This window comes from Lissotriton helveticus, chromosome 1_2, assembly GCF_964261635.1.
Source record: "Lissotriton helveticus chromosome 1_2, aLisHel1.1, whole genome shotgun sequence".
NCBI classification, from domain to species: domain Eukaryota; kingdom Metazoa; phylum Chordata; class Amphibia; order Caudata; family Salamandridae; genus Lissotriton; species Lissotriton helveticus.
In genome coordinates, this window is record NC_136058.1 from 400,353,175 (window position 1) to 400,380,176 (window position 27,002).

Genomic DNA, 27,002 nt, shown 5'->3' on the forward strand with positions numbered 1-27,002 from the left:
TCTCTTCCTTATAGTTGATGCGCTGCAATTAGGCGAGGTCTTACTGTCCCCTGTTAACTCATCAGCGCTGCTAACTTCACCAGCGTCATCCACCCATTCCTCATCAGACGATTTTTCAGAAAGTGAGTAAAAGTTTTCACCAGACTCTGGTACTGACAGAGTTTCTTGTGAGCCGAGCTCTTTTTCCATTTGATTATGTTGAGTTGCTGTCATGTCCGTATCTAATGAGACTGTTTTTCCAGAGACAATACCCTCACTGATATCCTGCCCCTGTTCCAGAATCTCTTGGAACTGTCCATTATTTTGTGCGATATCAGAGGTAATTGCGCGTGCCCCGGGTATTCCCTCATGTTGTGTCAGAGAGCTAGATATTGTTCCTGAATTTGTGGTTAATACCCTGCTTTCTGGTATTACTATTGCTGTTTCCACTGAGCAGTCATTATTTCGAGCACTTTGCCTCTCAAACATTGCAGGAAGTGTAAGGTTTTGAACCCCTTTCTTCACAGAGTGAGGAGCCACAGGACCCTTTCCTTTCTCCACAGTTTTTTTCTCCTTGGCTCCCATAGTTTTAATCATACTTGGCTTTGAAATGTCTACAACATCATCAGATTCTCTTATATTCTCATTGTTCTCATGTTCAACATTTCCGTCTATACATGAGTCTTTAATTGTATCATTCCGTGTAGTTGCCTTTGTGGATCTCAGAGCTGTATCCCTTGGGTTTTCCATGTTAACCCCCATACCTGACTCCTTATTTTTGCCTCCACGCGTAGTCGCTTTCACTGCCGTAGGCTCGCTCCCTTTCTCTGCTCCTTTAGCCTGCATTTTCTTATTTTTTAGGGCCCTGCCTCCTCGCCCCCGAACCACCCGGCTCTGAAGCCCACCGAATAGAAGCAGAAGAGGAGACCTCCAGAGTGGCGCCCTGCGCCAAAACGCTATTAAATCACTCGGCATTCGAATTGACCAGCTGATGCAGTTGTTGCAATTGTTACAAAGATTACGAAATTTACTCACTTTTATTACTTGCAACTCTGTATCTCTAAGTCCAAATGTTGCTGCAGCTTTCCCTTCAAAGCTATCTGCCTCTTAAAGCCTTAGTTTGAGGTTTCAAGCAGCTCAAAACAGTCCGCAGGTCCTTGCTGCCCAAATTGCCTGTATCCGGCTCAGTTTCCCCAGCTCCTCGGATTCTGTATCTCAAAATCAGCCGTGTCAGCCGTGTTAAACTTGGCAGCCGTATTAGCCGTGTTGAGCAGCAGCAGTAATTCCCCTTTGCCCTGCCGCTTTTCCTCCGAAACGCTGTAGTCTTTGGCGGTCAATCCAGCCGCACCTGAGTTGGATTCTCTGGTCCCCGGGCTCTGAGCACAGCCACGGGGGTCGGGCGTATCAAACCGCCTGCTCTAGCCGCCTCGGGCAGCTCCTCGAGCGGCTCCGCTCACACTACCGCAATCTTTCAGCAAATGCACGACAAGTTTCTCCGGCTCCACCAGTCAGTCGGTCGTCGGGATTCGCAGCCCCGACGGTTCAGCTCCGGTTCAGCTCCGGTGAGTCTCCACAGAGCCCCGCCTTTCATAAGTCATTCTGCACCGCCATTCGTCCTACACAGTCCGGGGCAGGAGGAGAGTGAAGAGCTGCTTACACAGCCCACACCACGGACGCCATTTTGCCTCGGGTAAAGGGCTTCCTGAGTGAGATAAGACAGGGAGTTTCGATTGCACCTCCGGCCTCCCCTGGGAGACTGGTTTCTCTCACACCTCTGGCCTTCCCCTGCGGGCTGGTTTCGATCACACCTCTGGCCTCCTCGAGAGCTGGCTCCAGACCCTGCTGGGCATCTGGGAATTCCCGGACGCATCTTCTAAAGGATCAAAGAGCCAACCGACGAAACACTCCAACGACCAGCCCCGAGGCATGAGATCCCCACCTGCGAGGGTCCGGACATCAAAGGGCCACTGCGCTATATCAAGGCCCGCCCAAGAACTACCGGGCAGTTATATCCTGGACAAGAGAGCCCTGCTGATCTGATCGCGGCTCAACCCTTGGGGAAAAGACTGAACCTTGGAACTTATCAAGCCCTGCTGACACTGTTGCGGCTTATCCTCGTGAAGACGGAACTGGAACCTCGGAGCCCTGCTGACCTTGTCGCGGCTCATCCTTGAACTCTAAGGACATTCGCTGAACACCCTGAGCCCTGCTGACGTGGTTGCGGCTCCTCAAGAACTAACAGACACTCTGTTCACTCCGGATCGAGCCCTGCTGACCTCGTCGTGGCTTGAGGAGTACTTTGGTCCGGCTGGACCATCGACGCTACCAACACGACCTGGCTCGAGAAGAAGTGAGTGGAACAACCAGTACGACCTCCATCTTCCGTATCCCCCGGCTCGAGGATTGAGAGCTGTGCGCAGGGTACGCTTCATACTGGCCTAATACTGAGACTGTCCCGCTTCCCTCCACCTTACCACTGAGACATTACGATCCCTCGATCGCTTGTAAATACGTGTTCATTTTACCTAAATCTCTACTGTGTGATAAAGAACTTGCTTACTGAAATCCACGGTGTGGTGTCCGTCCATTAGTGTGGTGTTAGTTCAGTGTGTACGATCCTAGACTCGAAGTCCTCCCTGGCGAGGACCTCACGTTAAGACTCGGCATTATTTGTGGGAGAGGTGGGTCACGGAGTGGTCGGGAGAGCAGATCCTGACCCTCTGGGATTGCCCCTTCTAACAGTATACATATAAAATATATGTATTTATTCTAAACACAACCCCTCTAGTCTCTTTATGAAGCTAGAGGCCAAAGTACAATACAAGGACTTAAATAGCACACAGTAAACTAGCACAGGATACATTTTGCCCTAGGGGCCTCACAAACCATATACTAAAAAAGTGGTAGAGGGATATAAGTGAGGCCTAGGGCCTGTAGAACCGCTGTGGCAACCACGAACCACCCAAGGTAGGGACGCAGGAGAACCACAGGGGACGCGTGCAGTGTCTAAACACAGCCGCAAATCACCATAGACTTCTATGAGGAAAGTTTAAGTTACAAAGTTAAAGATTTAGGACACTTAAGAGTGGAATGCGAGGGAACCCCTTCACTACTAGACACTTTGAGGGTCAAGACCCATGGGAGCACCGAAGTACTTGCTTTTCCTCACCCAGATAGGCCGGGGCATAGGTGTCTTTTCGTGTCGGGTTTCGTAGTCGATTCCTATGGCGAACTGCAAAGAAGTGCTGCAGGCAACCAGGAGCAAAGTTTCGGGATGGATCCAAGGGTGGATAGGAGATCTTCAGAACCTGAAAGCAAAGGGGACAGAGTCTGGGGCACTAACCACTGACCAGGATGGCGACAGGAAGATGCCAGCCGATGTTGGTCGCTTTAAGGTGAAGTAGGTGAAGCTTGACTCTTCATCCACAAGGACCAGGAGGTGTTGACAATGACCAGGAGTTGGATTCGAGCTTTCCCATGAAGGATGTTGAGTGCTGCAGCATTGGAATCCAGATTTGGACTCAACAAGCCTTGGCAACAGCATCCCAAGCAAATTGACAAGATTGGCTTTGGTGCAGATCAGCAAGGTCTGATGGACTCACCCTTTGGAGGGGAGTCAGGGCAAATCCGGAGCAATCAGTAAAACCCAAGAAACAAAGGATTGTTCTTCTTGGGGACCCACTAGCCAATGGACTAGGGATCGCGAAGGAGCCTCGAGCTACAGTGAAGAAAAAAGACCCACCGAACACTCGTGGAGTGTAGGCCTCTCAGCTTTGGTGAAAACGGTGCTCGGGGCAAGGGCAACAAATAGCCCAATGCACAACTTTGGGAAACTTCGGGAAGTAGATGCACTTGCAAACTTGCAAGATGTCCAGGAGTTCCGTTCCCATGTCTCTCGTGGTAGCCACTTGTCTCAGCTTTGCTGGGGTCTCGTGTCAGCCTTGGAGAAGTCTGGAAGTCCATGTCCTTTGTCACAGATTCTTCAGATTCCAGCTGGAGCCTTGAAAATGCAGACCAGCAAGATGCGTCTTTGGTGTCTGTTTGATCAGGGAGGTCACTCCTTGGCCTCAAGAGAGATTTCTTCCATCTTTCAGTCGATATGGAAATGTCAAAGGTCCAAGATTTCGTCTTCAGAGTTACATCCAGGGTAATCTGAAGTCTTAGGGACTGGGTTTCTATACTTATCCTAAGTTTAGGGGTTGGACTAGCTCTAGGGTCCCACCTATGGGAGGACCTGGAGAGGGGGTGGTTACACCCCTTCCCCTTTGTCCAGTGTCACCCCAGAGCTGGGGATGAGTGCCCCAGCAACCGGTATGCACTGAGAAATGCATGGAGCACCTTGTGTGCCCCAGGCAGTGTCTGAAAATCATTCACTGAATGGAACCCACCCTGCCCCAATACACTAAAGCCTGTCTGAACCTCCCTGGACAGCAAACCTATTGTCCAGGCCTACCCTGCCGGAGTTTCGTCCAGCAACAGGAGGCCAGACTCTTGTCTGTGGCAGCAGCATCAATTTTGTGATGGTGAGGCTCTTATAAACATTTACAGTTTAAGTGAGTGTGTACATGTCTTCCCCCTCTAGAAGGGTGGAATGCTACCCCGCCGCCATAATTGGCGGGTGGGAGGTATTCCAAAGTGTTTGACATCAAACACAACATGTTTTGATAAAGGCAAACAGTTAGCATTAACCGAGAGGATTATAATGCACTTAAGAGTATATGGTATGGCTATATCATAGAACAGCTATACGGAAGGATTTCTGAAAGCTGCAGAGGGGCTCAGCTCATGCTTGGGCACCCTCTCACACAAAAACCAATCACTCTGCCTCCAGGATTGTCGATTGTGCCACTTTTGCGTCATTTTAAACGTTGGAAAAGTGGCGCAAAAGTGGCGCAAGGGGCTTGTAAATCTGCCCCTAAGACTTTCATTAAGATGGTGGTAGGCGGACCCTGGGGAGACCGCCTCCTTAATGGAGAATTCCGTCATGGGTCTGGCACTCTTTGGGGTACTGTTGCCTGTCATGATCTCCAAGGCAATTGAGGAATGACTGCAAGCCTGTCCCTATGGGGGGGATCTTAAGCTAGGTAGAGTGGATTTAATCTGCTGAGTCCTCCCCGAATTGTGGGGCCCGTCGCTCTTCCATTACAGGGAGAGCTTTTATTCCTGTTCTCTCCTAATCGCATGGATCGGGCTCTGAGAGGGGGCCTTTGCGTAGGGCTCTTGTCACCCTCTGTCCTTGTGGGACTCTGCCAATGGGAGGCAGAATTCTGCATTTTTTTCAGTGTGTGTCCATCTGGGGATGTGATCCAGTGGAGCACCCCAAAAACCCTCTATACTCATATCACTTAACCAAGGAACAACTTATTTCATACTCATCGGTGCGGCCCATAACACCACGCATCAAATATACACACACACACCACGTTGCTCCCGAGTCAGCGAAAATGAAATCGAGCTGCTGGTTAGCGGGGTACCTAAATTCGACACTTTATACATTATATACATTTATACATTTTGATCATCATGCTAACTTGAAGACAGGACACATATGCATCAAAGTACTCCGCTATTTTGGTCGATGGACCAAGCTAGTAGAAGACAGTTGATGGAGATTAAGACCAGCTCAATCTCAGTAATCCTATAACTTTAGCATTTCTTATTTTGTAATGACATTTATTCTAAATAAAACAAATAGACTTGAGTTTTAAATTTAAAATATTTGATCTACTTCATTTGAGAAAGGAAATTTAGCAATTTATTTAGACAAGCAAAATTTAAGCACTTATTTAGTACATGTTAAAGAAAATGAAAATTAGAAAAGTATATTACCCATCTGTTATAAGCGAACAACAGAGTCAGGTTTTTAAAACTGTCTCTCTATTCTCCTCAATGCCTCCCTTCCAAAATAACAACTCTTCGATCGATCATCTTCTCCGCTTCATCAAAGTTAAAGTCAAAAAATATTTCAAAGTCTCTAGCACCATAAAATTATCCAAACCGACAGCATGTCGTGGTGCAAAACAAAATTCATGGAGCAACAAACTTTTTCTCCAATTCGCGCAAGCCCTTTTGTACCCTTTTTAGGTCTCGCCTGGAAATCGCATCCGAAGGATGCGTCCAGGCTGGAGACTTATAGCGAGCTGACACGGGGGAATGACGGACAAAAAACTGTCACGCGCTTCTCCCCGGCTGGATTCAGCTGCTTGCACGCGCACCAACATTCACGCATGCGCACATCACAGCCATACGCATACACAGCACTCACGCATGCGCACATACACACGCATACACAGGCACACCCCCCGTCGCCGCCGCCGCACCTACACGCTGGTCGCTGGTGGCTTTTAATCAGGATTACCTAGAAATAAAACTCACAACATAGGACGAGTTGCCATGCTACGCTTCTGTACTTCAAATGCTTCTCTTTCAGCCCGTGCCACCCTATTCCACCCTCCTCACCTCCTCTCCACCAGAATCGGACTCGGGCTCCTCGGGCACATCTTCCTCCTCTCCAATGGTTCCGATCAGATCCAGATCTGCGAGCCGCGGCATCCTGCAACCACAGTTTCCGCTCTCTTCACCTCCTGCCACTTCTCTAACCCTGGCTCTGTGCGACACGTGAGAATCTCAACAACGGAACTGGGTGTTACGTTGAAAGTGCTCCGACCGGAAGTAGTCGCCCTTGCGAGATAGGAAGTTTAATCCCTTTACACAACAGCCATGTTGGGTATGGCCTTGCGCATGCGCAACAGCATCTCGGCAGATTCAAGCCCCCACCGGCGTAAAATGTACTCGAGTTGTCTTATATGTGAAATGCTAACATTACTAAATACGTTAGCTTGCCTAGTAGTGACGTACCTCTGGCCCTTTCCGTCCTTTATGCTAACTATTGTAATTTTATTTATATAGCTTTTACTACTCCTTATAACGATAGGCGCTAGTATGCAAAGATAACAGTGAATCGAGAACCCAAGTGTGTTTGTTTTCTCTGTTTGCAACCTGTCTCCCCTGCTCTCGCTAGCTGGCAGAGTTGTTGCTACTATTCTCAAATAAAAAATACCGGCCCTCTGTTCATATTTTAAAGAGTCTACAAAGACATTACGATTAAATTGAATTTATAGCAGAAAAAGTCTGTATTGATTTTTAACTTGACCTTTCTGTCTTTGTTTACTTGAATTATCAGTAAGGTATAACTTTGGGAATCACTGGGTGTTGAGCGTGGTTGCCAGACTTGAACCTGGTTCCCCAGCTTCAAGGTTAACTGCTCTAGGCGTAAGATTCATGATTCTTTAAGCAGAAGAAACATAAACATCAGCCTGTTGTTCGCTGTTAAATTGCAAGTATGTTGTTTTGGAAAAAGTGTCCACAAATAATTTGAAACATGAAAAAATATGATTGTTAGGATGTTCTGGCCCGAGGCCCTCCTTCAGTTTTCAGACCCCCCCCCCCCCCCCATCCGTTTGCAAATAGAATGTACATATAAAAATTATTTGGGCACATCATTAAAATGTTTAACTTTTCTACAAGAAATATTGTATATGTACTTTTTTATGCAAAGAAAATGTAAATACTGCATAAATGACTTTTCTACAACACATATTTTATATGTACCTTTTTATGCAAAGAAAATTAAAATAGCGCATAAATAAAAATAAAAACATTGCCATTTACAGTACTAGTAGCTCAAACTTAAATAATGCGAGACCTATTGCATTGCAAATGCTTGTTCTCTAACTATCTAACTTAAATTTGAAACTTTTAGGGTCCACACTTCTTTCTGATTGGTCCATTAGAGGGATGGTGATGATCACCACAAAAATATCGGAAAAAAAATATCGATGTCATAAATATCATTTTGTTTCAATATTTTTCTTTTTTTTAAAACAAATATGTGAAATAAAGTAAATAATACTTTAAAATATAATAAACATAGTTAAAAATATTTTGTAATATTTAAAATTAAAAAGTAATATAAAAAATGTAATACAAAATTAATTAAACATATACATATAATATGTAATATAGATACTTACTTAATAATCAATTTTAATAATTATTTGAATAACTTATAAAAAATTATAAGTATTATACATTACACATTCATCTATACACATCAAATAATAACATAAATACAAATTAAATAATTATGCAAAACAAATTAAAAAAAATAAATGTACTTTTAATATTTTTAAAATTAATCAAATACTACATTAACTAAAACAATACAAAAAATATTAAATAACAGAGGGAATAAGATACTATTACAACTCCCAAAAAACAACAGTAAGGAAAATGTTGGATAGCGTAGGGTTAAAAATTACTATTCCAACTCCAGAGAGTGCAATAGTAGGGAAAGTGTTGGATAGCATAGGGGTAAAAAAAACGTTTCCAACTCCAGAGAGTGCACGGCCTGGGGCTTCAATGGGGAGATTTGCCTGGTTGAGAGTTTGCAGGCGTCTGTCTGGTCATCTTTTCTGCATTCTTCTGCCGGGCATTGAAGGCCTTTGCGATCTGGTGTCTGGGGACACAGGTAGTTCCTACTTTAACCTTTTTATCACTATGCCGTCTTTGCAGAATAGAGCTAACATGAGTCTGTCATTCTGTACTTTATGTGATCAGGACGGAAATGTAGGCTTTTGGTGGCTCTTGGTTTGATGCCTAGGTTTTTCCAAGCACTGCTGGCATTGTTTACTGGAGTGGTGCGTTCTTTCTCTAGTTTGAATCTAGAGTTGGTGTTGGAGGCCTAGCCTAGTCCTCTATTTGAGCCCCTTGACAGGTTGATTTGGCGCTTTTGCCATTTTCAACTTATTTTCTGGTGCCATTTCTTTTCTCTGGCAAACACACAAACTGGCCACACAGAATGGCCACTGCTGCACGACCAGCAAAAAGAGTAGGGACGGAGAAGAAAGAACACATGCAGCCTATGGCAAAAACACACACTGACTACACAAAATGGCCACCACCGCGTGGGCAGCAAAGAAGGGGACAAGGAGAGCAAAGAAGAAGCTGCCCTGTTCTGTCAGACCGCTGTCCTCTCCCATGAAGAAACAACATTGCAAAGATATCATTTACCCAAAGTGTCTCGGCCCACACACGCAACTGCTCGTTACCCACTGCAAGCAAATGCAAATCTGAAAACTAAATGAAGTTTAACAATTCTCCAACCTTAATATATCAATCAAGTCACACATGCACAAACTCAAAAACATGGAGGTCAAGCACATGGGTTAAAATAAGGTAGATGAGAACAACGGAAGGAGTCTGGCTTCATGAGCCTGGACTCCGGGAGCCGCTCCAACCCGAGCCAGCAGCAGGCACATGCAGACAAACAATAACATATATTTAGTATTTAATTCAAGACCATTCATCACAACCTGTGGTGAGAACATGTTTTGTAGACATTAACTGCATTGACACTGCAATGGTTACCATTTGAATATGATTGCTGTCCATATTGATTTGATGGTGGTGAGATTTCAAAACATGGCATGTCTGGTTTTACTAATGTGGTGACACCCTGATGAAGGCAGTAGGCCTGCCCGATTCAGATAACTCTTATACTGTGATGTTGTATTAAGTGTTGATTGGGAGTATTGTTATTGTATGTTCAGGATCCAATGAAATCTCCATCCACAGTATTAGTGGCATGTTTGTTTTAAAGAAAAATAAATGAAAGAAAAAGCAGTGTCTGGATAAACATTAGTGAGTGTTATTGTTATTTTCCAGTGAATTGGAGTATGAGTCAACACCTCCCCCTTGAGTAGCCCTTGGTCTGCTCTGATTTGCTGCCCTGAGAGAATCAGGAGCTACTATGAGTTACTTGGTTCCCAGTAAAGAAACAACTGTGAACTTATTACTAGTTAAGGCCTCATGTCCTTACCAAAAAATAACCAATTTTTTGTAAAGAGTGCTTGGGATTGGAAACTGAAAGCTTCCCATCTCCTTTTAAACACTTCTCTTTTCTGAGCTTTGCTGCTTTAACTTCAAAGCTGCCGCACAGAAGATCCCGGTTTCATGTCAAAAGAGTGAGATGCATATTTCTGTTCCTCAATGTCCAGCCCATTCTTCATTTGTTATTTACTCTGGTGTTTGTTATCACTAGAATGTTTAAAGTGGGGTACTGGCAGCCATGTGAGCCCTGGGTTACTGAGAGATGGAGAATGAGCTAGGTCAGTCCAGAGTAAACTAGTCTTTTCATTCTTTTTCTAGAGCCTCCAGGATGCTGCGGAAGACTATTTGCCTTCTTCTGGTCCTGACTGTTGTTTCCTTTCATCCTGGTATTGGTGAGTGCGGACTCAAGGAAGGGGTAGTAATGTCATGTAAGGATGAGCAAAGGCTGCTGAAATGAACCATAATGTGACCTAGCGAGGTGAAGCGTACAGCATAAAGCTCAGTAACATCTAAAGTGTTTCTAGAGATGCAGAACTGATGATGCAAGTCCAGACGGAGGGAAAACATATATAAAACATTAAACTCTAACATTAGTGGCTGCTGCAGTGCATGTGTCTCAGCTGCTGTAGTGCATGTGTCTGAGCTGCTCCCGTGCATGTGTCTGAGCTGCTCCAGTGCATGTGTCTGATCTGCTTCGGTGCATGTGTCTGACCTGCTCCAGTGCATGTGCCTGAGCTGCTCCAGTGCATGTGTCTGAGCTGCTGCAGTGCATGTGTCTGAGCTGCTGCAGTCCATGTGTCTGAGCTGCTCCAGTGCATGTGTCTGAGCTGCTCCAGTGCATGTGTCTGAGATGCTCCAGTACATGTATCTGAGCTGCTGCAGTGCATGTGTCTGAGCTGCTGCAGTGCATGTGTCTGAGCTGCTGCAGTGCTTGTGTCTGAGGTGCTCCAGTGCATGTGTCTGAGCTCCTCTAGTGCATGTGTCTTAGCTGCTCCCATGCATGTGTCTGAGCTGCTCCAGTGCAGCTGCAGTGCATGTGTCTGAGCTGCTCCAGTGCATGTGTCTGAGCTGCTGCAGTGCATGTGTCTGAGCTGCTGCAGTGCATGTGTCTGAGCTGCTCCAGTGCATGTGTCTGAGCTGCTCCAGTGCATGTGTCTGAGCTGCTCCAGTGCATGTGTCTGAGCTGCTCCAGTGCATGTGTCTAAGCTGCTCCAGTGCATGTGTCTGAGCTGCTGCAGTGCATGTGTCTGATCTGCTTCGGTGCATGTGTCTGACCTGCTCCAGTGCATGTGCCTGAGCTGCTCCAGTGCATGTGTCTGAGCTGCTGCAGTGCATGTGTCTGAGCTGCTGCAGTGCATGTGTCTGAGCTGCTGCAGTGCATGTGTCTGAGCTGCTGCAGTGCATATGTCTGAGCTGCTCCAGTGCATGTGTCTGAGCTGCTCCAGTACATGTATCTGAGCTGCTGCAGTGCATGTGTCTGAGCTGCTGCAGTGCATGTGTCTGAGCTGCTGCAGTGCTTGTGTCTGAGGTGCTCCAGTGCATGTGTCTGAGCTCCTCTAGTGCATGTGTCTTAGCTGCTCCCATGCATGTGTCTGAGCTGCTCCAGTGCAGCTGCAGTGCATGTGTCTGAGCTGCTCCAGTGCATGTGTCTGAGCTGCTGCAGTGCATGTGTCTGAGCTGCTGCAGTGCATGTGTCTGAGCTGCTCCAGTGCATGTGTCTGAGCTGCTGCAGTGCATGTGTCTGAGCTGCTCCAGTGCATGTGTCTGAGCTGCTCCAGTGCATGTGTCTAAGCTGCTCCAGTGCATGTGTCTGAGCTGCTGCAGTGCATATGTCTTAGCTGCTCCCGTGCATGTGTCTGAGCTGCTGCAGTGCATGTGTCTGAGCTGCTCCAGTGCATGTGTCTGAGCTGCTGCAGTGCATGTGTCTTAGCTGCTCCCGTGCATGTGTCTGAGCTGCTGCAGTGCATATGTCTTAGCTGCTCCCGTGCATGTGTCTGAGCTGCTCCAGTGCATGTGTCTGAGCTGCTGCAGTGCATGTGTCTGAGCTGCTCCAGTGCATGTGTCTGAGCTGCTGCATTGCATGTGTCTTAGCTGCTCCCGTGCATGTGTCTGAGCTGCTGCAGTGCATATGTCTTAGCTGCTCCCGTGCATGTGTCTGAGCTGCTCCAGTGCATGTGTCTGAGGTGCTGCAGAGTATGTGTCTGAGCTGCTCCAGTGCATGTGTCTGAGCTGCTCCAGTGCATGTGTCTGAGCTGCTGCAGTGCATGTCTTAGCTGCTCCCGTGCATGTGTCTGAGCTGCTGCAGTGCATATGTCTTAGCTGCTCCCGTGCATGTGTCTGAGCTGCTCCAGTGCATGTGTCTGAGCTGCTCCAGTGCAGCTGCAGTGCATGTGTCTGAGCTGCTCCAGTGCATGTGTCTGAGCTGCTGCAGTGCATGTGTCTGAGCTGCTGCAGTGCATGTGTCTTAGCTGCTCCAGTGCATGTGTCTGAGCTGCTGCAGTGCATGTGTCTTAGCTGCTCCTGTGCATGTGTCTGAGCTGCTGCAGTGCATATGTCTTAGCTGCTCCCGTGCATGTGTCTGAGCTGCTCCAGTGCATGTGTCTGAGCTGCTGCAGTGCATGTGTCTGAGCTGCTCCAGTGCATGTGTCTGAGCTGATCCAGTGCATGTGTATGAGCTGCTGCAGTGCATGTGTCTGAGCTGCTCCAGTGCTTGTGTCTGAGCTGCTGCAGTGCATGTGTCTGAGCTGCTGCAGTGCATATGTCTGAGCTGCTGCTGTGCATGTGTCTGAGCTGCTGCGGTGCATGTGTCTGAGCTGCTCCAGTGCATGGGTCTGAGCTGCTCCAGTGCATGTGTCTGAGCTGCTTCCTCTGATGAAGAGACTCCAGGACAGTGCAAGAGAGACGAGTTGTCCTAGTAATTAATGTATTGACCATTTATGTGCATCAAGCAACCGCTTCCAAACGCCCAGCACCATTCACACCTGAGACCCTCAAGGGGCGCCTGGAGTGCAAGGAATGCACTTAAGGAGCTATCACGTCCACTTTGCACATTCCCCCCTGAGAGACTGGGGGGCATGTTTATCAATACCTTATGCAGCACAGTTCTGCGCCGCGTGACAGGGAAAGGGCAGGAATGCGCCACATTCGAGACAATGCTGCACATTCCTGCCTTTTCCCAGCACTGTTGCACAATATCCTGCCTAGCACCAATACAGGCACCCTTGCACCATGCTGCAAGCACCAAGATGTTGAGGAGGATCTGTGCCTCTGTCTCTCCCCAGTCGGGGAGGGCTTGTATGTAATCGGTAGAGGCAAACAAAGCAGTATTGTTGCTGAGTTTGTGTTGGAATCCAGACTGAGAGGTGTTAGGGGGTGGTTCTGCTCCAGATAATTTGTGAGTTGCTTGTTGATGGCCTTCTCCAGGACCTTGGCCACGAGGGGAGCAGGGAAATGGGGCATTAGTTTTTGAGTTTGCTTCGGTCGGTTGACGCCTTCCTGATTAGCGGTTTGACCTCAGTGTGTTTACAGACTTCGGGTAAGGGGGCCATGGCTAATGAGGTGTTGCACAGGGAGGTGAGTTTGTGGTTGATCCTGTGGGTTCCGAGGTTGAAGTTGTAGTGTGTGTTCGGGTCCACCGACGCTCCTAAGTCAACAGAGTTTATGATGGTGGTGGTGACCGGGGAGGTGAACTGGTTCCATGTGGTCAGCAGGTGGTCAGGGTTGATTGCGGTGAGGGAGTGCAAGGTTGAGGAAATCTGTAGGTTTGGGCTAGGGTTCAAAGATTCTATAGATGGTGGTGCCCTTTTGTGGAAAAAGTTGGAGAGGCTGTCATAGAGTTCCTCTAACGGGTTGATGCTGTTTTAGTAACAACTTTACTCATCCTTGGAAGACAGACAGGCAGAACTCTGGCAAGTGTGACTGAGACTCACTATATAACATTTCTCAGGCACCTCTTTGTTAAAGTGACAGTGTCAGATCATTGAATGGAGAGCTCCCTGCATCGCATCACCATCCCTGTAGTGTGTGCAGAACTGCTGTCCAAGACCAGTGGATCTCTCCTAGAAATACTCAATAATGATCATAAGTCTTCAAAGGACAGATTACAGTGTGCTTGAATATGTACCAGCAGCATACAAATTGATGTGCAGTGCATGACAACAGTGTGTAACTTTTGTGCATGATAAAATAAACACAGAAAACCTTCTGCACCAACATATCTTTTGCATTTCTTACGAAAAGCTGCCATGGATCTATGTAAGTGTCCACAATGTACAATATTCACACTTGAGAAGAAAAAACATAACATTAAAGCTGAAATTGTATGAAAATATACAATATGGGGATTCCAACCATTGTGACTTCAGCAGGAAATAGTGAACTCCATTGGGATGCAAGCAAAGGGCCCAATGAGAGCATACTGCCCCAAGCAGCTGCACCACTGAAGACAAGACCTATACCATTTATTAATAGTCCTCACAATTGTATGGTTTCCTCATTGGTGCCCTCCAGCAAGATCTTGCCATGTAAAGTAGAGAGGACATTGGCGAGCAACAGGAAACAGCAGGGTTCCGGGAGAAGAGTCACAAAATCAAATGTCCCTAAGATAACAAGGTCTGAAATCATAAAAGATGTATTTATATGTCGGACAGAGAAAGCCCTTCCAGGATAAGGCCAGAAAAGGGTGAACAATGTGCACATCACAGAATCCATCCTGCTGTGTGACTACCTCATTTTCAGTGTATGAAAAACTATCTGAGGAAAGATAAGCATTTTCTCAATGCTGACAATCATTTCAAAATTCCCACCGTCATGTAGTACAATGTATGTATGTATGTGGGATTTTTACAGTGCAGCATGATAGGAAAAGGGCAGTAATGTGATGCAACTAACATTATACAGCACATTTCTGTCTTTTTCCTGTACTAGCACAATGTGCTGCCTAGAGCCGACGCAGTCTCCCTTTCATCGTGTTGCAAGGAGAATTGTTTTTGTGCAGGAAGGGCCATCTGATCCTGATAGGCATTTTCTCTTTCTATGTGTACTGCAGAATAAAGATATTTCTCCTAGTTATGCCTCACCCTTGAATGTGTATCATTTTGATGCGTTCGCAGGTCTACCAGTAAAATCCATGGATGGAAGCGTGGAAACACCCAAGCCCTGTGTTGTGCTACTCAAGATTTATCAGGCCAAACAAGACCTGCAAGGTGGCCTTGCATGGCTTGATAAATCTAACTTAAGAGGTGTGTTGTTCTTGTGCTCCATTGCGTGGTGCAAGAGTGACACAAGTCATTAATAAATATGACCCAGCTAGTGCCTAGGATGGTGCAGGTTGACAAGGGTGCTGCTTTTGTTGCCATAAGTCTTCAGCCCTTTGATGAGGTGTCAAGCTGCATGTGAGATATCCTCAAGGGGTGCCAGCACAAAGTATGAGAGGCTGGGGAGCAGCACATTAACACCATCCAGATGTGAAAGTATGATACCGTGAACAGCTGTTGAGAAATCACCTTCCGGTAGGAATTGTTTTGCTTTCCTTAGTAGAGTGAGCTTGTATCAGCCCTCGTCTGGAAGGGTTCCCCGGCATCACCGTGCATGCAGCACTTGGACCCCACCTGGACCTTCCGCCACTAACCGGACGCTGCAGAGCTGAAGACCAGGACCAGGTTGGGGGGGAACCTCTGGGGCTCAACTGCAAATAACACCTGCTGGTGGCCCCCGAGTGGTACTGGATACTGTGAGACACTTGGCTACCTGCGCTCAGGCATTGAGATGGATGTAGCAGAGGAGGACTTGGCCCTGTACCAAGAACCCCATCTGCTGAGGAGAACTGATGGAGTGCTGGAACCTCTGGCACTGCTGGGCCCGCCTTGCAAGAGGAGTCTGAGCAAGGTGACATTGGGGGGGAACCTGCTGACCTGTAGCTCTGCCTCCTCCCCTGGGAACCGCTGCTGTACCTGGAGGTCCCCTACTGGGAAGACCACAAAGCAAAGAGAGGAGAGCTATGGCCCCATGTGTATGAGTGAACAGATTGGGACCATGATTTTGTACTGTCCTTAGCAGAGACACCATGCGGCTGCAGCACCTGAACCTACTGCTCTGGCACCTGGCTAGTGCATAGAACCTGTTGCAGGCTCACTCCAGAGAGACACTGTGATATCTGAGAGTGATACTGAGGACTAGTATCCCCATCCTGACCTGTGACAAACATGGATAAAACCACCCGCAGGATCAGAACCCTGGAGGCACGGCAGGACTACCAAGCAAGGCAAGCCCGGAGTTGCAGACACTCAGGGGGGCTGGGCACCTCACAGTGCAAGATGTTATACTGCCCACCACTTCCTCCCAAGAGGCATTGGAGACTAAAATAGACACCCTGCGATCGGAAATGGGCCTTTTCCGCGATGACCACAAGCGCCTTGTTGAGCAGGTCACCACGACTGATCGCATATTGGCAGAGATATCCCCAGCACTCACCTCTACCACTGAGAAAGTGACTAAAATGGAGGCTAAAATTCGGACACTAGAACTGTGAGCAGAGGATGCTGGAAACTGCTCCTGCCGCAATAACATCAGAGTGGTGGGATTACTGGAAGGTTTGAAGGTCACAGTATGCTAGACTGCCTGGAAAAATGGCTGAGAGAAGAGATAGCGTTTGAGAGTCTTTCTGCATTCTTTGCACTCGAGAAACACCACCAAGTACCATCCAGGCCACCAGTGCTTGGGCCCCCCGCAGCCAGTGGAGGTCCCATTGCTCTATTTCAAAGCTAGACACCATATCCTAACCCAGGCCAGACGCAAGGAGGAACTGCGAATCGACAGCGTGGTTGTGCTGATTTTCCCGCACTTTTCAAGAGAGGTGAAGAAGCAGAGGGCCTCCTTCCAGGGTGCTTAAAGATGTTTTCAGCAAATAGGCCTCGCAAATGCAATGCAATTTCCAGCCTGACCGAGGGAGGCAACACCAGAATGCACCAGAATCATATGCTACTCACAGGAGATATGGGACTGGCTGGACCATCAACCATCGCATTTGAGCCACAGTTAGGGACAAACTGATTTAATATTTTGACAACATTTCTAACACAGTATCCTCTCCCCATGTGGAATGGGATGCTGAATCAAAGGGAGTCAGACACACTTTGCTGCTAGACATTCTGGCAGTTAAGTGTCACCAGAGGGCAATTGAGGAGCATAGGCCGGGACATCTGGAAGTACAGCCTGACCTCTTGGAGGCTAGGGCGTATGTGGGGACAGAAACAGAATGGCTTAGAAGCTTCGGCTTTTGCCAACATATGGACAGAACACATGCTGAAAGCGACAAGGTGGAATAACTCTTGGCTTGGTTAGCTATCCTCACCAAGCATGGTTCACCCATAATGGAGCTAGAGATGGAGGGAGGAGACAGGATTCACTCTGAAGAAGGGGTTAATGCTCACTTCGCCCAATACTATTCAAACCACTACAAAAGCACAATAATGCATGCTAGTTTTGTATTACAGACCTATCTGATGAACTTGTATCGTCTGCGGCTGCGGCTAGCAGAGGATGAGGCAGGGGAGCTGCCTCATCCTATGTGGAGAGCATGCAAAGTGTGCATGGTGGTTTGGCTGACCTGAGATGCATACTGATAACAGTACATACCACTCCCAGTGGATGCCTGTTATTCTGCTGGCACCGCCCCCAAGACTCCGGGACACAAAATAAAAGGATAATAAACCACAGTATATTATTGTTTTATTTGTCTTTGCTTTATGCTGCTGTCAGGGTGGGATGATGCTCCTCCACCATAGCCTCCTCTGTGTCTGCCTGATGCTCTGAAAATCATTCACACGAATTCAAAAAATCACTGATGGAAACTGGTCCAGAACAATTGCTGCTGGTGTGCTTTAATAACTCAAATAACTCAAATACGAAAACGTGCCAGATTTTCCACCACTGGCAAGGACAAGGCACAATGATGCTTTGAAGAGAAGCCAGAACATGCATTCTCCATGCTAAGACCCATCTTCTACCCACCCATACATATGAAATGTGTTTGTGAATGAATTACCACTGATTCCAAGATTATGTCACACATCCTGCTAGACTAATCAGGTAGATTGTGCCCCTAGGCTTTTTTTCCCCATCATGTGCTTTCTGCATGAGCTCGGAAACTACATATTTGCATGTAATAAGATTTAACAGTGAAATCTTTAAAAGCATTTCTTAATACAGAACAGTGTGAAAGGAACTGACCTCTGACCTCAAAAGTTATCAGGCTCCACATAAGTATGATTAATACCTCTTTCTTTAGCTGTCTCTGCATTCCTTTGATTATGGTAGGCACTGGAAAGAAGTTCTTGATATAGTTGAATAAATATTAATCTATAAATACATTCTCCTTCTTTTAAGACACCGCAGATGTTCGACTGACAGGCTCCAAAGCCCCCTGTGCTGGGATTGTACAGGTGAGGTTCGTCCACTGGGAAAGAGTCTGTGACAGCCAATGGGACATGAAGGATGCTGCTGTGGTGTGTAGAGAGCTGAACTGTGGAGTTCCAAATTCAGTCCCTCCAGCCTCCGCCTTCGGAGCACAAAAGAATGATCGAGTTGGGATGTCTGACGTCCAGTGCAAAGGAGATGAAAAACTGCTGCTGCAGTGTCCCCACAACACCCAGTTTCAACAGTTTCAAAGTTTTTGTTATGATGGGAGGTATGCAGCTGTGAACTGCACAGGTAAGAACTGCAAAACCACTTCTGACTGCCATGGAATCCAAACGCAACAGAAAACAGGCAATGGAGAGTACAGGACTTACCCCATCTACAACCTCATGGTCACGCTTCTCTGGGAAACTGCTCCCACCACTTTCTCCCTTTCTATCCAGTGTGATTACACCTCCTCCTGCAGCACTTCTTCCCTTTCCATTCTGTGTCATTACATCTTCTCCTTCTGCACCACATCTTCCTGTTCTGTCCAGAGTGATAACAAGTCCTCCTGCAATGTTTCATTTCTTTACATCCACTTTGATCACATCTCCTCCTGCAGCACTTCTTCCCTTTCCATCCAGTGTCATTACACCTCCTATGTGATTACAACTCCTCCTACAAAACCTTCTTAACTTTACATCTGGTGTGATTAATCCCCTCCTCCTGCACCCTTTCCATTCAGTGTGATTACACATTCCCCTCACCGCTTCTTCCCTTTCCGTTCAGTGTGATTACATATTCCCCTCACCGCTTCTTCCCTTTCCGTTCAGTGTGATTACACATTCTCCTACAACTATTCTTAGCCTTACATCCAGTGTAATTAATCCTTCTCCTCCTGCACCCTTTCTTCGCCTTCCTTCCTGTGCGATTACACATTCTCCTGCATCGCTTCTTTCATTTCAAACCAGTGTTATTATATTGTCACCTCCTGCTCCAGTTCTTCCTTTTCCATCCAGTGTGATTACACCTCACCCTACATTACTTCTCATCTTTCACTCCAGTGTGATTACAGCTCCTCCTACAAGACTTCTCCTCTTTCCAACCAGTGTTTATACACCTCCTCTTACACCCTTTCTAAACTTCCCATCTAGTTTGATTACACCTCCTCCTAGAGCTCTTTTTTTCTTTCCATCTATTGTTATAACACATTCTCCTACAGCACATCTTCCCTTATCATCTTTGTGATTACACCTTGTTGGAAAGTGTTTTATTTGTAGTGATAGTTAGTGACCTACCACTACAAATTAGACTACAAACACAATAAAAAGGTTAGTCAAGGTCTCAATAAATTATTCCCTTGCTCAACCCTTGGTAGCTGGCAACTGCATGCAGGCGTAACTTAGGAGACAGGTGTGTAAATTATTTGAAAACAACAATACATTAAATAAGTAAGACACAACAAACTATAATAATCCAACTCCAAATTTAAAAAATAGGTTACATTTTTATGAACAAATAGACATAAATACGACATAAATCCAGTGTAGGAAACTGGAGGTATACATTTTTAAAGAATAAACACTTTCTAGTGTTTAAAAACAAGAGTGCAAAATCGAGACACCTAGTCGCGCAAGCAGGATCAAGTCAAAGTATATGCTGACCACAATGTAGCCCTGGTCAGACACATTAAGCGGGAGGTCTCAGTCAAAATTTTACCTTTGCACTTAGATACTTGTCTGGAGGATTTTTACTCAAACGTGAAGGAAGTCTCTTCTTCAAACCAGATCTGGGTCAACGTTGTCTGCCTGATTCTGTGTGAGGCCCCATTCATCTCCTGGAAATCTTGAGCTCTGGAGCTTTCATCAGGATGGACCAGAAATCCAGGCAGGTTCGCAGTTCGATGTAGTCGGCTTGACTCTCGACATCCGGTCGGTCACCTTATGTAGCTTTTTCCAAAAGTTGCTCAAATGTCTGAGACTTCATCCTGAAGTTGCTCTGGAGGGTTCAAAGTGTCCAAAACACCAATCTGAGGTCTAAAAGCTATGAGATGGTCCTTGGGATATTGGGACTGCAATGCACAGGGCAAATCCTTAAAAATCTACTGGACGCACTCCAGGATGGAGACTTCTTGGTAGATATGATACAGGTAAGCTCAGTTAAGCTGCAGTTTACAGGGAGTCCACTCCTTAATCCTTGTAAAGTCAGGCAAAGTCCTTAGGGCTGTAGTACCAGATTGTGCAGCAGGTGCAGTCCTTCAAAGTGCAGTCCTTTGGGTACAGATCAGGGTTTCATCAGGGCAGTCCTTCTTTTCCTTAATGTTCCAGGAAGTAGATCTGAGTTGCGTGGCAGCTCTTCAATATTTATGCAGTATTCCTGTGCGTTGAGCAGGGGGACAAACCAGAACAATGGGAAGCAGGGTTCCACCCTCAGGTATGACCACTTTCTCCAAAGTGTGGCATATTGTTGCCCCAGAAATCACTATTCTCTCAAAATACTAGATGGAGAAACTTTCTCCTGAAGGGTTAGATCTGGCTAAGCCAACCCATTGGTGTGACAAAGATTCTCTAACACACCCCTTCCAGCTGACAATGAGACAGAATATTGAGGGTAAAAAATTTGAACTACCGTAATACCGAGTTAAAAATATTGTGGAATGGGGGCGTGGCCTGGCGGCAACCAAGATGGCCGCTTAGTTCCAAGGCTCGCCCGAGGGTCGGCTGAAGGCCCTGAAAATCCTGCAATCATCCTGGTGCCCCGCTGTTGTCTTCTCCGGATTCTGAGGGCGGAGGTGTTCCGGAGCCGGGGGAGACGACTCCGGTCCCTTGCGGTCCCTGAGCGACTCGGCAGCAGAGTTCGGCGGCCGGGACTCCCGGCGGGCCTAGCTCCGGATGGCCAAGAGATGGAAGCCCCGGTCTTGCGCAGCGGAAGGGCCGGGTGAAGAGTGGGCGTATTCGTGAAATCTCGCGGGTCAAGCAGAGGTTCGGGGGTCAGAGAGAGCGAGCCCCCTGTATCCAGCTCCCCTCCCGGTGCAGCCACAGAGGATCGACAGGCCCGGTGGAGATCTGTGGAAGTAAATCCGGACGACGAGTAGGGAACAGCCCCGGCCTCGTGTGCCGAAGAGGCCGGGTGAGGTGTATGTGCGTCGGTGCCGCAGCGCATTACATACAGAGGATCGAGGGAGGGTGGGAGCGAGCCCCCTGGTACCGGCTCCCCTCCTGATATAGCCACAACGGGTCCGTGGGCCCCGGCGAGGAACCCCGCTGTGAGAGACGCCAATGGCGGCTGTGGGCGACCCAAGTGCACAAGGCACAGGAAAGTTCCAACTAGGCCCCTGGAGGTGAGGTACGGGCCGGGGCCGTATGGACGTGTGCTGTGGAATAGACTGGCAGCCTGATGCCCGGGAGCAGAGGGGGGCAGACTGACAAGTGATCCCAGTGGGAGGTCCCCCCCAGAGACATTGCTGGTAGCCCCCCGGGGAGCAGAGGGGGAGATAATCTCCGAACCCCCCGCGCCAGTGGAATGGAGAACCTGCATAATTGTTTCCCATCGCCTTGGCTGAGGAGGGCGGTGGCGAGTGATTGTGCTGCAAGCATTGGAGGTCCGCCCTGGGGCTGTGGGTGACGACCGGGAGCCAGACGAAGAGTGGAGCCTGGCTACCGAGTGGAACCCATCCTGGTGCTTGGAGTAGCAGGGGCTGGACAAGTCCCAAATCAACGGTCAGTGGATACCGGGATGGGGTGCTAGAGGTCATCGGACGGTGGCCCAGGGGGTGTGCGGAAAGAAGGGTGGCAACCCCCACTCGGCGGAGGAGGCAAAGGATCGGACTTTGGGGCCAACGGTGTGGTATTTTGGGCACAAGTGAACGGACTGGGAACCTTAGCATAATGCTCCCAAAAGGCGGCTGCAACGGTGGAAGATGGCGCCAGTAGCACGTAGTCGGAACACTGGCGGAGTGACGGAGGACACAGGGCAGCGATGTGGATCGGGAAGTGCCTCGTGGTCCTCCTCTAAGACTGTCATGAAACCCAAGAACCCCGCAGCTACGCAAGCCAACACCATTGACAAGTACACGGCCCAACGGTTGGGGGGGCGATCCCCCAGCGAGGAAAGCAGCTGAGGCATCGGAGCCGTCCTTGACCGCTATTATGCAGGCCATACAGACTCTGGGTACCACGTTGGAGTCCAAAATCGATAAGGTGACAATCGAGATGGCGCTACAATGGGCGGACCTCAATAAAACGTCGGAGAAAGCCACCCAGAATGCCACGGACAATGTGGAGCTTCAGCGCACCACCAAGCAGCTGCAGCAGCAGGTCCAGCATCTGACTCACCAATAGAGGCTGGCGGTGGCTCGGCTGGAAGTCAAGGAAGGGAGGGCCCGGAGGAACAATGTATGGGTGGTGGGTGTCCCCGAGAAAATGGAAGGGCCAAGTGTGGATTTGTTTCTGGAAGACCTCATCCTGAACCATCTTAAACCCAAGAGACTCGCCAGGTTCTCTGTCATTGAGCGCGCTCTTCGGGCGTCGGTCACCCGCCCCGCCCGGGAGTCCCTCTGAGGACAATCATTGCTTGAATTCTCAATTTCAGGGATCAGGACACTGTGTTGCAGGCGGCCCGCCCAGCATGGGGACCTTCGGATTGACAATGCTACCATTAGGTTTTTCCCTGACTTTACTTTCAAGGTCCAGCAGGAACGCCGCTCTTTTGATGGCGTAAAGAAGGAGCTACGGGCGCGTGGCCTCAAATATATGATGTTCTTCCCGGTGCGTCTCAAGATCCTGGCTAATAATAAATCCTTCTTCTTCACATCCCCGGAGGAGGCCATGACGTGGCTCAAGGAGAATGCGCCGCACACAGGAGGTCCACGACAGGAAGGTGGTTGAAGAAACCCGAGGGGCCAGTCCCCAGCGTCATCAATGGATTCAGTGAGCGGTGAGCGTCGGATGAAAGGTACTCCCAAAACGCCTAACAGAGCGGTGGCACGCAGCCTGTCAGCCTCGCCAGACATGGGCTGAAACTGAGGAGAGTGGGGTCTGGCGAGAAAGTATGGATGGTTTCCAAGTCCGATATACTGAATCTCCTAGTAGACTGGCTGTTGCCACATTGAGCAGATATAGGGACTTTCTACGAACTTGGGCGGGGAGCAGCACTGCACCCTTGGAGGACCTGTGGTAAAGTACTGTTGGTGAGGCCGGGGGGGAGTGATGTCCACCGGAGGGACAGTATTTTGTGTTCTATCTCTACTTTGGTGATCAGGTATGGTGGGGTGGCTAGAACTTTTTGTTGCTGGGCCGGATGTCACCCTTGGGCTGCCCGTCTGGTTGCCACATTTACCCCTAAGTTTTTCGTTATTAGGGCGACAGGCCCTCTGCTTGTTGGGGTATGTCAGGCCCATTTGGTCTGCGAAGCAGAGTAGCAGGGTGGGGGGTTTGGGGTTGGGGGGACTGGTTGTGTGTTTGCTTATGGCTTTAATGTTGTTCTGCTACACAGTTCTTTTGGCTCTAGAGGCGCGATTGGTGGGTAGGCAGGTGGGGGGAGGCAGTAGAGTTGAGGAGCCGTCCTCTCAATCTGTACTGATTTATATTTATGATGCATGCGTTAAAGGCACAGACAGTCACTATGCTATACTGGAATGTTAACGGCCTACAGAACAAGATCAAACGCACCATGGTTCTGCAATACCTCCGCAGGCATGCCCCCGACATAGTATTGCTCCAGGAAACACATCTGATAGGAAATCACTATAAGGCCCTTAATAGATTTGGCTACACTCTGAGGGCACATGCCGGCTTCACCACTGGTTCTAGGGTGGCCGGAATCCTGATTAAAAATTCTCTACCGTTGGTGATCGGTAGGAACTGGCTGGATCTGTTGGGAAGGTTTGCAGCTATAACTGGCCAGTGGGAGGGTATGACTCTTAACATTTGCTCATTCTATATTCCCCCAAAATTGCACAGTACCACACTTCTGGATATAGGGAAACTGCTCCTGGAGATGCCGACTGGGGTCCTCCTCCTAGGGGGGATGTGAACAAGGTTATGGTAAGAGACATTGACAGATCACCGGGTCCATCTAATAGGGGGAGGACAAGTCACCGCTGGGATTTTGTGCAGGCAATGGGCCTGGTAGACCTTTGGAGGGCACACAACCCCCACCTTCGGCAATATACACATATATCTGCAGCATACGGGTCGGGGTCCAGACTCGATTATCTATTCACACAAGTGGGCTGCATGAACTCCTTCCAAGGTGGGTGTCATAAGGCAAGGGGTATATATTGGACCACTCCCCAGTGGAGGTGCAACTACAGAGCCCAGAGAGAGAATGGAGTGCTCCCCCTAGACTTGACGCCTTTTTGTTTAAAGACCAAGAGTTTCGGATACACTTTCGAGAGCGTGTAGACCAATATTTTTCGGGCAACGTTGGCTCGGTTCAATCACACAATATTATATGGGAGACTTATAAGACTGTAGTCAGGGGGTTTGTGCAAGCAGAAGTGGGCAAACGGCATAAGGAGAAAAGCGCCCAGATTGATAGAATCGGAATTTCACGCCTTAGTGAGGGAGAGGGAGGAAACTCAAGAGCAAGAACAGGAAAGGCGACATAGACTGCGGTTCCTTGAGAAAGAAATAAATGATGTGCTCTCGGATCAGGGGAGGTCGCGAGCTCTGGCTACCCAGAGGCGTGTGTTCGACCTGGGTGACAAGGCCAACAAGATGATAGCCCTACTGGAGAGGAGGGACAGGGAGCGTAACTGGGTGCCTGGGATACGGACGAAGACGGGGGCAATGCAGACTACGAGCGCGGGCATAGCGGAAGAGTTCGCTCTTTATTATCCTTAGTGGAGAAGTGTGGCTCACCGGTTAGAGGAGGCAGACCCGGATGCAGAGGTCAGACCCGGGACCAGGGTGCAATTCCCGACGCGGCAGGGTCTTGAGCTCAAAATGTCCACGGACTTGATACTTCTCGCCTCGGCGCCTATTCGAATCATGGGTTCACACTCTGCAACTCTGGGCAATAGCTTGCTTAATCTCCACAATGGCCCCACCGCGAAGAGGTGCCTGGCTTTCACCTTGGGGATGCCCAGTTAGGGGTTATCTCGCAGGGAAAAGCCAGGACGGGTTCCCAAAGCAAGCGCCTTGAGACCTTATGGTGAAAGGCGCTATATAAGAACGTATGATTTACGATTTATTTATTTATTTATTTATGAGAAAGTATATCGGTCCTGCACTCTACGAAGTGAGCGGGACTGTGAGGACTTTCTGGCCCCTTGCAGATGCCCACTCTGGAGCCGGCAGATAGTCAAGTCAAGTCAGAGAATTTATATAGCGCACTACATACCCATAGGGTCTCAAGGCGCTTAGGGACGGGAGGAGGATTACTTGTCAAATATCCACGTTTTAAGTTGCTTTCTGAATGCTAGGTGGTTCTGGGTAAGGCGAAGGTAAGTGGGGAGTGAGTTCCATGTTTTAGCTGCCAGGTATGAGAAGGATCTTCCTCCCATGTTGGTCTTGTTGATGCGGGGTACAGTGGCGAGGGCTTGGCTGGAAGACCGTAGTTGGCGGGAGGGGGTGTAGAAGGACAGTCGTGAGTTGAGGCATTCTGGTCCGATGTCGTAGAGTGATTTGTGTGCGTGGGTTAGCAGTCGGAAAGTGATCCTCTTATTGACGGGTAGCCAGTGGAGGTCTTTTAGGTGGCCAGAGATGTGTTCGTTGCGCGGGATGTCTAATATGATCCTGGCTGAGGCGTTTTGGATTCGTTGGAGTTTCTTCTGGATTTTAGCGGTAGTACCTGCGTAGAGGGTGTTTCCGTAGTCCAGTCGGCTCGTGACCAGAGCATGGGTGACTGTTTTTCTGGTTTCGGTGGGGATCCAGCGAAATGTTTTTTTGAGCATGCGAAGAATGTTGAAGCAGGATGAGGATACGGCGCTGACTTGTCTGTTCATTGAAAGTGAGGAATCCAGGATAACGCCTAGGTTCCGTGCGTGGTCTGTCGGGATGGGTGCTTTTCCGAGGGCTTCTGGCCACCAAGAGTCGTCCCATGCAGAGGGGGATGTACCTAAAATGAGGACTTCAGTTTTATCTGAGTTCAGTTTCAGACGGCTGTGTTTCATCCATTCGGCAACTTCTTTCATTCCTTCGTGTAGGTTTGTTTTGGCGGTGCTGGGGTCATTGGTGAGAGAAAGGATCAGTTGAGTGTCATCCGCGTAGGAGATGATGTTGAGATTGTGTTGGCGAGCGATGGCCGCAAGGGGGCTCATGTATACGTTGAAGAGGGTGGGGCTGAGTGAGGATCCTTGTGGTACACCACAGATGACTTCAGTGGCCTCGGACTTGAATGGTGGAAGGCGGACTCTCTGGGTTCTTCCGGTGAGGAACGAGGTGATCCATTCAAATGCTTTTCCTTGTATTCCGATGTTTCTGAGGCGTTGTAGAAGGGTGCTGTGGCAGACTGTGTCGAAGGCTGCAGAGAGGTCGAGGAGGATGAGGGCGACTGTGTCTCCGTTGTCCAGTAGAGTTCGAATGTCGTCTGTTGCTGCGATGAGGGCGGTCTCAGTGCTGTGTTTTGCTCGGAAATGCGAAATGGAAAAACAAGGGAAACCCTACTCACAGCGGAACCAGGGCAGTACGTTTATATAGAAAAACAGTGGTTCCTATGGCATACGATTTTGTATAACTTAATGTTTACAACGAGCTCAATGGCAATGAAAACATTGGAGGGAGGGTGGCAGA

The 27,002-nt window shown here is 48.4% G+C and overlaps 1 protein-coding gene across 1 annotated transcript in view; it reads left to right on the top strand.

Annotated features, from left to right (window-relative positions):
• The window catches only part of LOC144806397 (CD5 antigen-like), a 226,496-nt gene that overhangs the window by 28,364 nt on the left and 171,130 nt on the right, over positions 1 to 27,002 (top strand). Inside the window, exons 2-3 of the mRNA XM_078672761.1 lie at positions 10,189 to 10,262; positions 18,256 to 18,579. Coding sequence (XP_078528887.1) covers positions 10,199 to 10,262; positions 18,256 to 18,579 — 388 coding nt within the window. The 5' untranslated portion in view covers positions 10,189 to 10,198. The remainder of the gene's footprint in view (positions 1 to 10,188; positions 10,263 to 18,255; positions 18,580 to 27,002) is intronic.